This window comes from Myotis myotis, unplaced genomic scaffold (genome assembly GCF_014108235.1).
Source record: "Myotis myotis isolate mMyoMyo1 unplaced genomic scaffold, mMyoMyo1.p scaffold_m19_p_2, whole genome shotgun sequence".
In the NCBI taxonomy this organism is placed as follows: Eukaryota; Metazoa; Chordata; class Mammalia; order Chiroptera; family Vespertilionidae; genus Myotis; species Myotis myotis.
In genome coordinates this window covers 69304604-69317612 of record NW_023416324.1, presented here as the reverse complement: position 1 = coordinate 69317612, position 13009 = coordinate 69304604, and the positions used below count along the sequence as shown (strand labels likewise).

General features: G+C 34.4%; 1 protein-coding gene across 1 annotated transcript in view; it reads left to right on the top strand.

The window, feature by feature from the left end:
- Positions 1 to 13009, top strand: part of HFM1 (helicase for meiosis 1) — a 109447-nt gene that overhangs the window by 34520 nt on the left and 61918 nt on the right. Inside the window, exons 16-20 of the mRNA XM_036351359.1 lie at positions 1106 to 1200; positions 3321 to 3454; positions 4226 to 4273; positions 6999 to 7079; positions 11981 to 12072. Coding sequence (XP_036207252.1) covers positions 1106 to 1200; positions 3321 to 3454; positions 4226 to 4273; positions 6999 to 7079; positions 11981 to 12072 — 450 coding nt within the window. The remainder of the gene's footprint in view (positions 1 to 1105; positions 1201 to 3320; positions 3455 to 4225; positions 4274 to 6998; positions 7080 to 11980; positions 12073 to 13009) is intronic.

Below are 13009 nucleotides of genomic sequence, written 5' to 3'. Positions count from 1 at the left end.
CCTAGCACACAATGCCAGTAGTGGTCTCCAGGTATTGACAATTAAAAATCATCTCATACATATTACCAAACATGCCTTTGACAAATACTTGAATAAAGAAGTCATTCATATAGGTACTAACGGAATATTTAGGAAGAATATCTTTTCAAAGAATATCAAAATACTATGTTAAACAAATCTATAATTTTATAGGATAAATTAGATTATATATGAACACCAAATATTACAATTTATATACAGTTACCTAAGATTGTTTTAATTTCACCACTGCCAAAATTATGTTATATTGAAACCAAAGTGGTATTTTTATATCTATACTAGATGCCCGGTGCATGAAATTCATGCACAGGGGGTGTTCTCCTCAACCCAGCCTGCACCTTCTCCAATTCAGGACCCCTCGGGGGATGTCTGACTGCCGGTTTAGGCCCAATCTCCAGGATTGAGGGATCGGGCCTAAACCGGCAGTTGGACATCCTTCTCACAATCCTGGACCGCTGGCTCCTAACTGCTCACCTACCTGCCTGCCTAATTGCCCCTAAATGCCCCCCCTGCCAGCCTGATCACCCCTAACAGCCTCTGCCTGCCAGCCTGATCACCCCTAACTGCCCCCCCTGCTGGCTTGGTCACCCCCAACTGCTTCCCTCTGCTGGCCTGGTCACTCCCAACTGCCCCTCTGCCAGCCTGGTCACTCCCAACTGCCCCCACCCCCCACCCCCCCGCTGGCCTGGTCACCCCCAACTGCCACCCCCTGCCGGCCTGGTCGCCCCACACAGCCTGCTGTTCAGTCGTTTGGTCGTCCCTCACTAACCCCTTGCTGGCCTGGTCACCCCATGCAGCCTGCTATTAAGTCATCCATCCGGTTGTTTCGGTCGTGACGGCCCCTGGCTTTTTATATATTAGGATTCTTAGGAGATTTTGAATTAAAATTTCTGTTAACATTCAAATTCAGAAGTATTTTTAAGGCCTTTTTCAACTGTTTTTTAAGACAAGGGACTGTTTAATATAGAATCAAAGTCTTGAGTTATTGAAAAGGACTGGTATCAACACGTGCTCATGTTTATTAAATTTCTGTGTGTGTGTGTGTGTATGTTTTCTTTTTCCCCAGTTTGACACTACAGCTACTGCAGTTATTATGACTCGGTTAAGTACAAAAGAGAAGTATATTCAGATGTTAGCTTGTAGTGACACTATAGAAAGCAGGTAATAAAATATTCCAACAAGATATTGTTACTGTAGCCAATATTTTTAAGATATATTAAAAGGAAATTTGATTAGGCCATTTGTTTGAAACTTTTCAGTATCTTAACTAGAAAATTTATGTCCTTTTAAGAAATTTAATAGTTAAAAAATAATACAATATTTTTATTCATAGTGTTTCTTAGCATGCAGTATCACGTGTCCTTGTTATAAAAGTCCAAATTAGTCATATGAAGAGGAATATAATTTTCACTTCTCTTTACATATTTAAAATTTGTTTAATGATAGAGAGATAAGCAAGCTGAGTCCTTTTAGTGAAGTATCTATACTAATAAAGAGCTAATATGCTAATGGTTGATATTCGTAACAGGTAATGACCAGGTCATTAGCATATTAGCTGGGGTGTTGCTCCAGAAGTTGGGAGGCACCCGGAGGAGGCGGGACCATCCTGTGCTGGGGAGGGCAGGGGTGAGAGCCCATAACGTCCCCCTCACCAGTTCTTCACCACCCACTGCTCGCACTCTGAGTGCCACACGGCCCACCTGCCAGGGAAAGGAGCACAGCGCAGCAGGCGGGAGGCTTCCATGCTGTCCTCCAGAACCATGATGGGGCGGAGCCGCAGCATTGCTCCAGAGACCGGGTGGAAGTGGGGAGGCACCCAGAGAAGGCGGGACCAGCCCAAGGTGACTAGAGGGACTGAGGGCGGGGCTTGAAGCAGCTAGAGAAGGCCAGAGGGTTTGGGGGCTGGTCCAGGTGCGCTGGAGCTCTGCGTGGACAGGTTCAGGTATCAAAGCAGGGCTGCTGGAGGGTTGGCCGGGCTGTGCCGTGTGCTCGCTGGGCTCCTAGTTTGATTATAATCCTCTTGGAAGGAATAGAATATAATTCACACCCTAGCTTTTTTTGACATTTTATTTATTTATTTTAATTTATTGATTCTAGAGGAAGAGAAAGGGTTGAGAGAGAGAAACATCTATTTATTTTTCCACTTATTTATGCATTCATTGGTTGATTCTTATATGTGCCCTGACCAATTGAACCCACAACCTTGGGGTATCAGAATGATGCTCTAAGCAACTGACCTATCCAGCCAGAACAGATTTTATTCATTTTTTAATTATAGTTGCCATGTGACATACAATATTGTGTTAGTTTGAGGTGTACAACAGTGATTCAACATTTATATACCTTACAAAGTGATCAACACAGTAAATTTAATAACTATCTGTCACCATACATAGTTACTGCCATATTTTCAACTCTATTCTCTATGCTGTACATTACATCCCTGTGACTTATTTTATAACTGGAAGTTTGTACTTCTTAATCCTCTTCCCTTTTCTGCTCAACTCCCCAACCTCCTCCCCTCTGGCAACCATCAGTTTATTCTCTGTATCTTTGAGTTTTTGTTTCATTTTCTTTTTTAGATTCCACATACAGGTATAAGTGAAATAATATATTTGTTTTTCTCTGTCTGACTTATTTTACTTAATGTAATTTTCTAGGTCTATATTGTCACATATGGCAAGATTTCATTCTTTTTTCTGGTTGAGTAATGTCCCATTGTATATATGTACCACGTTTTCTTTATCCATTCCTCTATCGATGGACACCTAGGTTGCTTCCATATCTTAGCTATTGTAAACATAAGGGTGCATATATCTTTTCAAATTAGTGTTTTTTGCTTTCTTTAGATAAATACTCAGAAGTGGAATTGCTAGGTCATATGGTAGTTCTATTTTTGTTTTTTTGAGGACTCTCCATACTGCTTTCTGTAGTGGCTGCACTAGTTTACAGTCCCACCAACAGTGCACAAAAGGTTCACTTTTCTCCACATCCTTATTAACACTTGTTATTTGCTGTCATTCCCCACCTCTTTTTAGAATAATGTCTTCTAGAACTATGGAATAGAGAGAAATCTATAATATTTCTAAAAGTTGAACTGACATAATGGTTTTCTCTTATGTTTTTGAAAATTAAGTTATCTTAATGAATTATTAAAGTAGTAATAAGTATATTATTCAGTTATGTTATTTAATTATTCAAAATATTATTGAAGTTTAAAACAGCAAGAGCTATGGCATTGAAATATCTATTACTAATGCAAAAATTCTTTTTCCAATTAGTTTGCACAGACATCTTATTGAACATTTGAATGCAGAGATAGTATTGCATACCATCACAGATGTAAATATTGCTTTGGAATGGATACGATCAACTTTGCTTTATATCAGAGCCTTGAAAAATCCATCTCATTATGGTTTGTTACTTTTACTTGGAAAAGTAGTAATTTTTTCAAACCAGTTGGAACTATATTTATTTTAATAGGTCACAAAATAGATTAAAGAAACTGACAGGTAGCAGAAACAAAAGTAACAAGAGTCATAAATACATTTAGAGGCAAGAATAGACAACTGTGAAAATCTTTATTATTTCATCTCTAGTCTTTCAGTAAGGTTTGAAATCAGACATTTTAGGGAAAAAATTAACTCAAATAAAAATAACAAAAATGCCTAAAATTATTTAAAATAAAGTAAAAAAGTGTCTTGAATTTTATTTGAACTGGCGTTCAAATCAAAGTATATAGTACTACCATTGCTGCTGGAATTTTCATTCTGCTTCTAAAGGTAACACACATCTGGTTATGTTGCTTCTAGAGGGTTCTTTCATGTGTTACAGGTTATAAAATACTTGAGATTGTTGAATATCAAATTAAAACCTGACTTGTTGCAATACCATTCTAAGGGATACAGGTTCAAAACATTCAGATCTCTAAGGAAAAATAATATATAGAGTATTCCCCGTCACTGTTATACAGTCAAATAAGCAAAAGATAAGCCATTTGATATTGAAAGAATTTCAGCACTGGTTATTGTTATAGATGTAAGCCTTGTTTAAAATCATAGCTATTTTTTAATTTAATATTTAATTGGACTACACTTTTCTAGTTAAGTAGGGTATAAACTGAGCCTATAAAGATGAATTCAGTCCATTCTATTTTATTTTTCACACATTTTTATAATTTATACAGGTTTTGCATCTGGTTTGAACAAAGATGGAATTGAAGCAAAATTACAAGGTTAGATGTATTTCCTCCAAAAAATTATATTCTATAAACTTTAATAAAAAAGGTCAGTTATTGTGAAAGTAAGAATACTCTTTGGGAATTATTTTTTTTTAAAGTAACCTATTGTTTGAAGAGAAGAAACAAGAGTTATTTCTTTTCACACCAAAATAAAGTTCAGCACATACACATTTTCTTAATTAATCTACGTGTTGTTTCCATCAGAATATCTTCCTTTCTATAATATGTTAACCTGGTTATTTTTTTATTTTTTAAATGACTCTGGTCTTTGAAAATGTTGCATATAGACACAACTCTTTATTTTTCTTTTCTAGTTTAATTTTGATTGAAAATTAAAAGCCTAGCTTGATAATGGGCTTCTTATTCTAAACTGTGCTAATGATGTGTTCCTATCAAACCCCAGCTTTATTTTTCAGTCACTTAGTATTTCATTAACTGTCTTTTAAAGTATCAGATGGTTGTTGAGCATTTTTAGGATTAGAAATGCCTACCTCTTCATTGTATTGTAACTTTTTCAGTGAAAGAAAAACAATGTTAAATCCACTAAAAATATTTAGCCAATTTTAATTTATTCTATACTTGGGTGTACATATATGGTAAATAAGAATACAGAGAAGATTTAAAGATGAAACAGTAAAATTGTATTCCTTAAGGAATAAATATATTATTGAAAGATGGTGATAAGCAATAACATATATTTATAACACTGTTAAGAAACAGATCTATAGTAATATTATCCTTTATTTGTTGACCAATTTTGTAATGGAGTTTTTAAAGCATATATCGTGATCATAGTGATCAAATATACACAAGAAATCAGATAGTCCAAGAAATATCTTGCTATATTCCGATAACTGTAATGATTTAACTTTAGTTAAATTGGCAGTATATTTGTCTTATCTTCAGTCATTATAAAGGTAGCTAAGTTTTGTCTATATTTGAACTGAATATAATGTTTTGGTATCCTTGAAGGTCTGCCTTAATTCTCTTAAGAAGGGTCCTTAGCATATAATGTGCTGTTTCTAAATTTGGTTATACTTTCTTGCTCAATTTCTTCCAGTAGCTCCCCATCACTCTTAGAATCAAATACATGCTTTCACCAGAGCCCACAACGTCCTACTTGATATCTTGCTGCCTATTTCTCTAACTTCATCTCTTGTCATTTCCTCTTTTATTCTACTCTCTTTCCCAGTTGGCTCCTTTGCTATTCCTTAAAACATCAAGCTTGTTTCCACTTCAGGTTTTTTACTATCTGTTCCTTATTCTTGGAATACTTCTCACATATTTTACATGGCCTGCACCTTCCTTTTATTTAGGCCTTTGTCCAAATAATCTGCTGCTCAAAGAGGTTCTCCTGGACTACTTTAGTTAAACCTACCTTACAGAGAGGAAGGCAAAATGATTTCCATGTTGTTACTGCTATTTTTGTGTTCTTAGGAAAGTTGACATGTTTATGTATGTTGAAAATTAGGATGACTATATCCTTACTTTACATCAGAAATTATGTAGCTTTATATCAGAAATACACATAAGCTTTAGTTAAAAGTTCAAATCTATAATTCGCTATGTCCTTTCTAAGCTTTATTTTCCTTCATAGTACCTTTCAATACCTGAAACTGTATTATTTATTATTTGTTATTGATTGCTTTCTTCATTAAAAAGTTCTATAGAGAAGGAACCTTGTCTTGCCCACTGCTATAAACCTAAACCTTGGAATAGTGCTCAGCATTAGTAAGCATTCTTCTTTAGCTGATTAATTTTCTGAAGGTTAAATTAATAGTGGGTAATTAAGAAAATTAGCAAAACTTTCAAAAACCTTACTTAAAACAATTAAAATGATCAAGCTGCCTAAGCAATGTTCTTAAATTAAAATATTTCCCAAAGAACCTTGCCTTTGAAGGGCTGTATTTTTGTGAGCTGTCAGTCTACTTAAGCTTGAACAGATTGTGGCAATCCCAGGCTCTGCTCTGAACTGTTTCCAGTCTCCTGGGCCTTTATAGCACAGGACAGAGAGAGCACTCTAAGCAGCAGCCTACTACTCTGATCCCCATCCATCAGTGAGAGTGACTTGCAATGCTTCCTGTCAGAGGTTCCTTCCAAGTAGCGATAGTGCCATATTCAGATAAATACCAAAAGCATCAGTTAAAATAATCATAAGTGGTTGCCTTAAGAGTGGCAAACTCAGAGGAGGGACAAGACTGGTGTTTTTTGGAACAATTTTTTAGAACTATTTTACTCTTTATCTTTTAAAACTATTTGACTCTATACTTTGTGTGTCTATATCTTTGATAAAAGTTAAAAAAGGAAACCACTGCCTTATTTAAAGTCATATGACAAAGTGATTATTTAGACCTACGGCAAGTTACTTAGCCTATTTTTTAGTTTCCTAACTTGTATAGGAAATAATATTAATACACTTACCTTATTATGTTATTTTGAGGATTAAATGAGATAATACAAACATATTATTTTAAAAGCTCCAAGTTGTAAATGCTATTTTATCACTTGTTATTTGTATTATTGTTACTATTAGAAAATATTTTTTGCGTATTATCAACTCTTTTATTTAAATGAGCTTTTTATTACCACTTAAGTAGGGATTACAGTTCTTCCCAGAACAATTGCACAGAAACATAACTTTAACATATGTAATAATAAATTTTATTTTGTGCTGCTTCTTTATTTTGCTAAAATAAAAATGTTTTCTACAATTGAACAGATTTATGTTTGAAGAATCTGAATGATTTATCATCTCTGGACTTGATAACGATGGATGAAGGTGTTAATTTCAAACCAACTGGTAACTTTTCCATCATTGCTAATAAATATAACAATTGCTTGCCCTAGCCAGTTTGGCTCAGTGGATAGAGCATTGGCCTGCAGACTGATGGTTCGCGGGTTTGATTCCTGTCAAAGGCATGTACCTCAGTTTCAGGCTCAATCCCAGCCCCAGTTGTGTGTGGGAAGCAACCAAATCAATATGTCTCTCTCACATGGATGTTTCTCTTTCTCTCTGTCTCTCCCCATCCATTCTACTCTCCACCCCCCTCCACCACCAAAAAACAAACAAAAAAACCCCAACAAATCCAGTGGATAAAGGTCCTTGGGTGAGGACACACACACACACACACACACACACACACACACACACACAGAAAAACACAAGTGCTTACTTAAGACTAAATACGAAATTTTGTTCTACTAAACTTAGGTAATGGTAAAATTAAATTGTGATCTCAACATGGTATCATCATTAACATGATAAATGTATACAAGAATCCTATTTATAAAATTATAGAGCTTCTTTTTGACCAGCATAGAATTTGTCTTCACTGATTCTGGTAACTTATGGCAGAGGAATGAAATGCTTAAATCTTTGGTTTGTTTCAAACCTGCTATAACTTGTAGATATCCTTTTCCCAGTTCTAAATTATTCGAACATTGATTACTTATGCTCTCACTTTCATTCTATTTAGAGTATAATAGGAGAGAGAACGAATGTTTTATAATTTTAGCACTCATGATTAGAAGTTTCTTGGGATGTAATATTGACTTCATTATTCCAGCAGTTTAACATAAAATATGCAAATCTAGCTAAATGTACCTGAATTCTCAGAGGAATACATTACTGTACATGATGCCCATTTACCTGATCCTCCTCTGGGCCAGGTTAGCCATGTATTTTGCCTTGAAAATATCTATTATGCAATGCCCAATCTTTAGGCATTTTGTCCTTTGTGTTTATAACTCAGCAGCCTCTTGTTACACCCTCTATCATCAAGCTACTTAAAAAAACAACAACACACAAGTGTATTGTATGTATGTATGTACAATTTTATGAGGAATTTAACATGTCTTTTTTAACTGTGGTAGTATTTTTATTAGGATTATTATTTAGGTTAGTGTTCTTGTTACAAGGTTGCATGTATTTTTTTAAAATATATTTTATTGATTTTTTACAGAGAGAAAGGGAGAGGGATAGAGTTAGAAACATAGATGAGAGAGAAACATTGATCAGCTGCCTCCTGCACACTCCCCACTGGGGATGTGCCCGCCACCAAGGTACATGCCCTTGACCAGAATCGAACCTGGGACCCTTGAGTCTGCAGGCCAATGCTCTATCCACTGAGCCAAACCAGTTAGGGCTGTCTGTATTCTTTAGTTGTTTGCTTCAATACTTTTTCCATAAACCCTGTTCTATTTAGTATGCATTTCTACAGAATGCAAGAATTTATAGGAATGCATATGTTGTATCTTTTCAGGAAATAAATATGTATGTAAGTATTCAAGAATACTATACATTTATTTAAGGCCAATAATTTTTATTAGCTTTGATTTGTAGTATTTTTATTATTAATCAGTTTGTTATATTTTCATATTTCCATCATGATTTCTTTTTTGACCTGTGGATTATTTGCAACTATAGTTCTTAATTTCTGTACATTTTTTAAGTTATCTTTCTTTTCTAACAAGCTTTTTGTTGTTGTTTTTTCATTACGGTTGCTTTGTGATCAGATAACATTTTCTGTATGATTATGATCTTTTGAAATTTGTTGCGACTTGGTTTATGGCCTAGTATGTGATCAGTTTTTGTAAATATTTTGTGTACTTATCCTTTTGGTTTTAAGCCCTCTTCTAGATAAATATCTTATTAGTTCTTTGATGCTTTATAAAAGATACTTTTTGTATTTCATTTAGCTATTTTAGTTGCCTTCAGCAGGAGGGTTGATTCATACTTAGCCTGCCATTAATGTAAACGGACGTTCTTAAATAGTATTTCTAATAAATTCTTTTTTTGTGACTTCTTATTCCTACATATTACTAATATTTTCCTTTACCTTTTTCAGTATTTACTTTTTAAAAATATATTTTTATTGATTTCAGAGGGAAAGGGAGAGAGAGAGAGAGAAACATCAATGATGAGAGAGAATCATTGATCAGCTGCCTCCTGGGGATTGAGCCTACAACCCAGGCATGTGCCCTTGACTGGAATTGAACCTGGGACCCTTCAGTCCACAAGCCAGTGCTCTATCCACTGAGTCAAACCAGCTAGGGCAGTATTTATTTTTGTATTTAAATTCTTAGCCTCTGTGTTTTAATTCTGCTTCATACAGTTTTTTTATTTTTAAATTTGTCATCATAGTACTGAAATATCTAGGTATTTTCATTGGTATGCTTATGTTTTTGTTGAGCTTTTTAGTTATTCTACCTGGTAATGTGTAAAAGAGAAGGGCTCAAAAGGCCAAGTCTTAGTTTGTGTGAATTTAAGAAGGATTTAACCTTCTTAAAATGGTGTGTAACTGCAAGAGGTTTGAAAAGTTAATGAACTGGGTTGCATCTTGAACCACTGTAGGAGGGAGGGTGAGAAGGAAGAAAAGAAAGATGGAAAATTTGCAGTCCTAAAACTATTTGGCAAAGCTGATGGGGAATTTTCAAGTCAAAATTGCCCATCAGAGGAGTCCCTTGTCTTATAAGCCTACCTTAATATTCCTGCCATGCTCATTCATTGGTTTGGAGCATCTTTGAGAAGTGTGATCTCGGTATGAACATGGTGATGGATTCAGAACATAGTAGCTGGGGTCATCTCCAGTAGGAGATGTGAGAGGTCTTATGGCCTCTACCTCCACCCCAACCCCCAACTGTATAACTTTTATTTTGAATTATCCTGAATTTGCTACTATGAGAATATTAATAACTTTAGTATATTGATAGCAAAGTTGCCTCCTTACTTCTTTTCTTCACTTGCATATCTTTTTTAATTCTTTCTATTTCTTCTACCTGAGTCACTTTCTTCATGGCTTCCTTTCTATGTTATTTTTTAAAAAACAGAAACAAAAACAATTCAACATCATTTATTGTCATCTGGTAGTAACATAAGGGTATTGTAAGCCAATATGAATAAATGTGTAAGAACTATTCTCCCAACTAAGGACACCTGAAAAACACAAACTATATTGCTTCTCAATAATTTCTCACTTCATTAAGTCATTTCTAGGTGGAGACACTTTGATGCAGAGTAATATCTCCTTGTAGCATGATCCATTCCAGTTGTTTTCTTTGTTTTAGATTGAATCTCTTCTGCATCATCTACTATGAGATTCATATACTCATCAAAACCAATGATACAGGCTTCTATCCACATATTCACTTGCTCATAAAGCCACACCTAAATCTGAAATCTATTTTATAAATGTCTGAAGATGAGCTTGATGGGCTGCACCAACCCCTTTCTGCACTTTTTGAACCTGGCCATGGTCCACCTGGCATCGTGGACACTAACAAAGCCTCACTAAGCCACATGCTCCCTCAGAGAACCACTTCTGGAATCTTCCTATGTTGTTTTTATACTTTACTTAGGAAACCTTCATCCTTACTAAAAATCCAGCAAGTATCAAGTCTTTTACCAAAACCTTTAATTTTCTCTAACAGGGATATAGCCTATATTAATTTATAAATACTTAGGATAAGAGCAGCAGCTTTAAATATGCCCTAGTTATATTTAGTTTTCTTGATAACCATATTCTTGATATCTCACACATTGCTCTCAGAAGCTCCATTTTTCTGAACCATTGAATTACTCACATTTTTGCTGAATATATTCACTAGACTCCTAATTGAGAAAGCAGCTTTTAAGCTGCCCTTGTTATTTCTCTGTTCCTTTTTTATCTTCTGTACCATGGAGTATCTAAGTCTAATGGAATGTAATTTTTCCCCTTCTTCAGCAAAACCTGTAGTACATACATAAATGTTAATCCTTTTCTTGAAAAGCAGTATGCCGTTTTCCTGTTCCCAGCCATTTTCTGTTTCACAAGGTTTGAAATTATTTGTAATGTTTTTGACAATTTATAATTGAAACCAGTAGCTTTTAAAACAAATTCCATTTAATCAATTATTTACCCCCACTCAAACCCCCGTACTCCAGTCAACCCAGTGTTGTATTTCTAAAATAATTTATATACTAACTCTAATTTAATTAAATTTTGCTCAAAAATTTTCAGTGGTACTCTTATTTTACAAATCAAATCTAAAATCTAAACTCTTTTAATGGCATTTCAAGGCTCTTTCAGGGCCTCTGTAAGTCTATCATCATATTTTGATAATGAAAGTGTTAGACCCTATGCTAAGTTCTCTACATGGATTATTGCATTTAATCTTTACAATAAACATGAAATATTACTTCTATTATTCCCACATTATGTAAAATAACCTGTATATGACCAAGCCATGTGTTTATCAAGCCATACATCTCTCATAAAAGTATTCTAATGATAATCTTTTTTTTTTAAACTTTACTTTTTTTTATTAGCAAATCTTGATTTTTCCTGAGGTCATAATGGCTTTATTTCCTTTCTGCCAAGGCATATTAGTTACTTTTAAATCCTGCTCAAGACACATTATCTCTACTAGGCTACCCCACATTGACCATTTTCTTAAGTTTAATTTCCTCTTTATTTAAGTTTGTATATGTAAATGTTATCATTAACTGGACTTTGTTCTCTAGTCCAGTTATTTTCATCTGGTTATCTCCCTAGCCAACCTATAAGTTCAGAGACTACATCTTCTAGATTTGTTGGTGTGTCTTTTGTTCTTGATGTCATTACAGGCATGGAATAGATGTTAAAGAAATGTTTATTAAACTCATGAAAAGCAAGTTGTTTCAGCTGATGGAGTAAATGTTTATTTTTCCATCTTTTACCACAGAGACAGGAAGGTTGATGGCTTGGTATTATATTACATTTGAAACAGTGAAGAAATTTTGTACAATTAGTGGAAAAGAAACTTTACTGGATCTGGTAAATTGATTTTCATTAGAAAATAAATACAAACTTATACAGTATAAAATAATATTGGGGAAACAACTAATTAGTATATCATGTAATTTAAGAATGAATGAGCAGAAAAGAAAGCATTTCTAACATTGCTTATGTCTCCTCCATCCTTATGTACATTTGATCATGAGATATTCAATATTAGGTCTTAGAATGTATTTTCAGTTGTATCTATGTATCAGGGCTTAGAAAATTTATATACATACTCAGAGTAGGGCTGGCAGTTACCCTTCAACTTACACGAGAATGCCAATTACATTGGTAGTGGCTTCTAAGTGCAATATGTTGAGAAAGACCCCAAATCGTGTGGCATGACATATTAGGAAAGTCTGCCATTAGTGAGGGACAATGAGGGACACATGTGCCGCATATATGCAACTCTTCCCTAAACCTTTTGCAACAGAATAACAGTAACAGTAGAAATAGAATAGGATTGATGATAGACAAAAAAAAAAAAGAGAACTGATTGTAGGGAAATGTGAGTAAAAACAGGTATACTAAGATATCAACAGTAGTGGCAACTTTGCAGCTATAGCAGTGAAGAGAACGATAGTCATGTTGATAACTGGTAACTGTATTGGTGCTTTCTCCCTTTACTGGGGACATGACTATAAAACAAGGTATTTATATTTATTTTTAAATTTAAGTCATTCATTTTAATTTAAAATATCTAAGTTGACTATTTTAATAGGATTATACTAAAAATAGCACAAAAATTGGCGAAAAGTAGGCTTTATTTACATGTAAAATTATTTTTAAGAAGAAATCAAGAGTAGAAAAATCTTAATGTTAACATTAATTCATTTGATTTTTAGTTCAGTACATGTGTAAGAGAATTAGAATAGGTATTAGTTTCATTTTACAGATGCAAGAAACCAAAGCAGAGAGAGTGCTTTGCTCA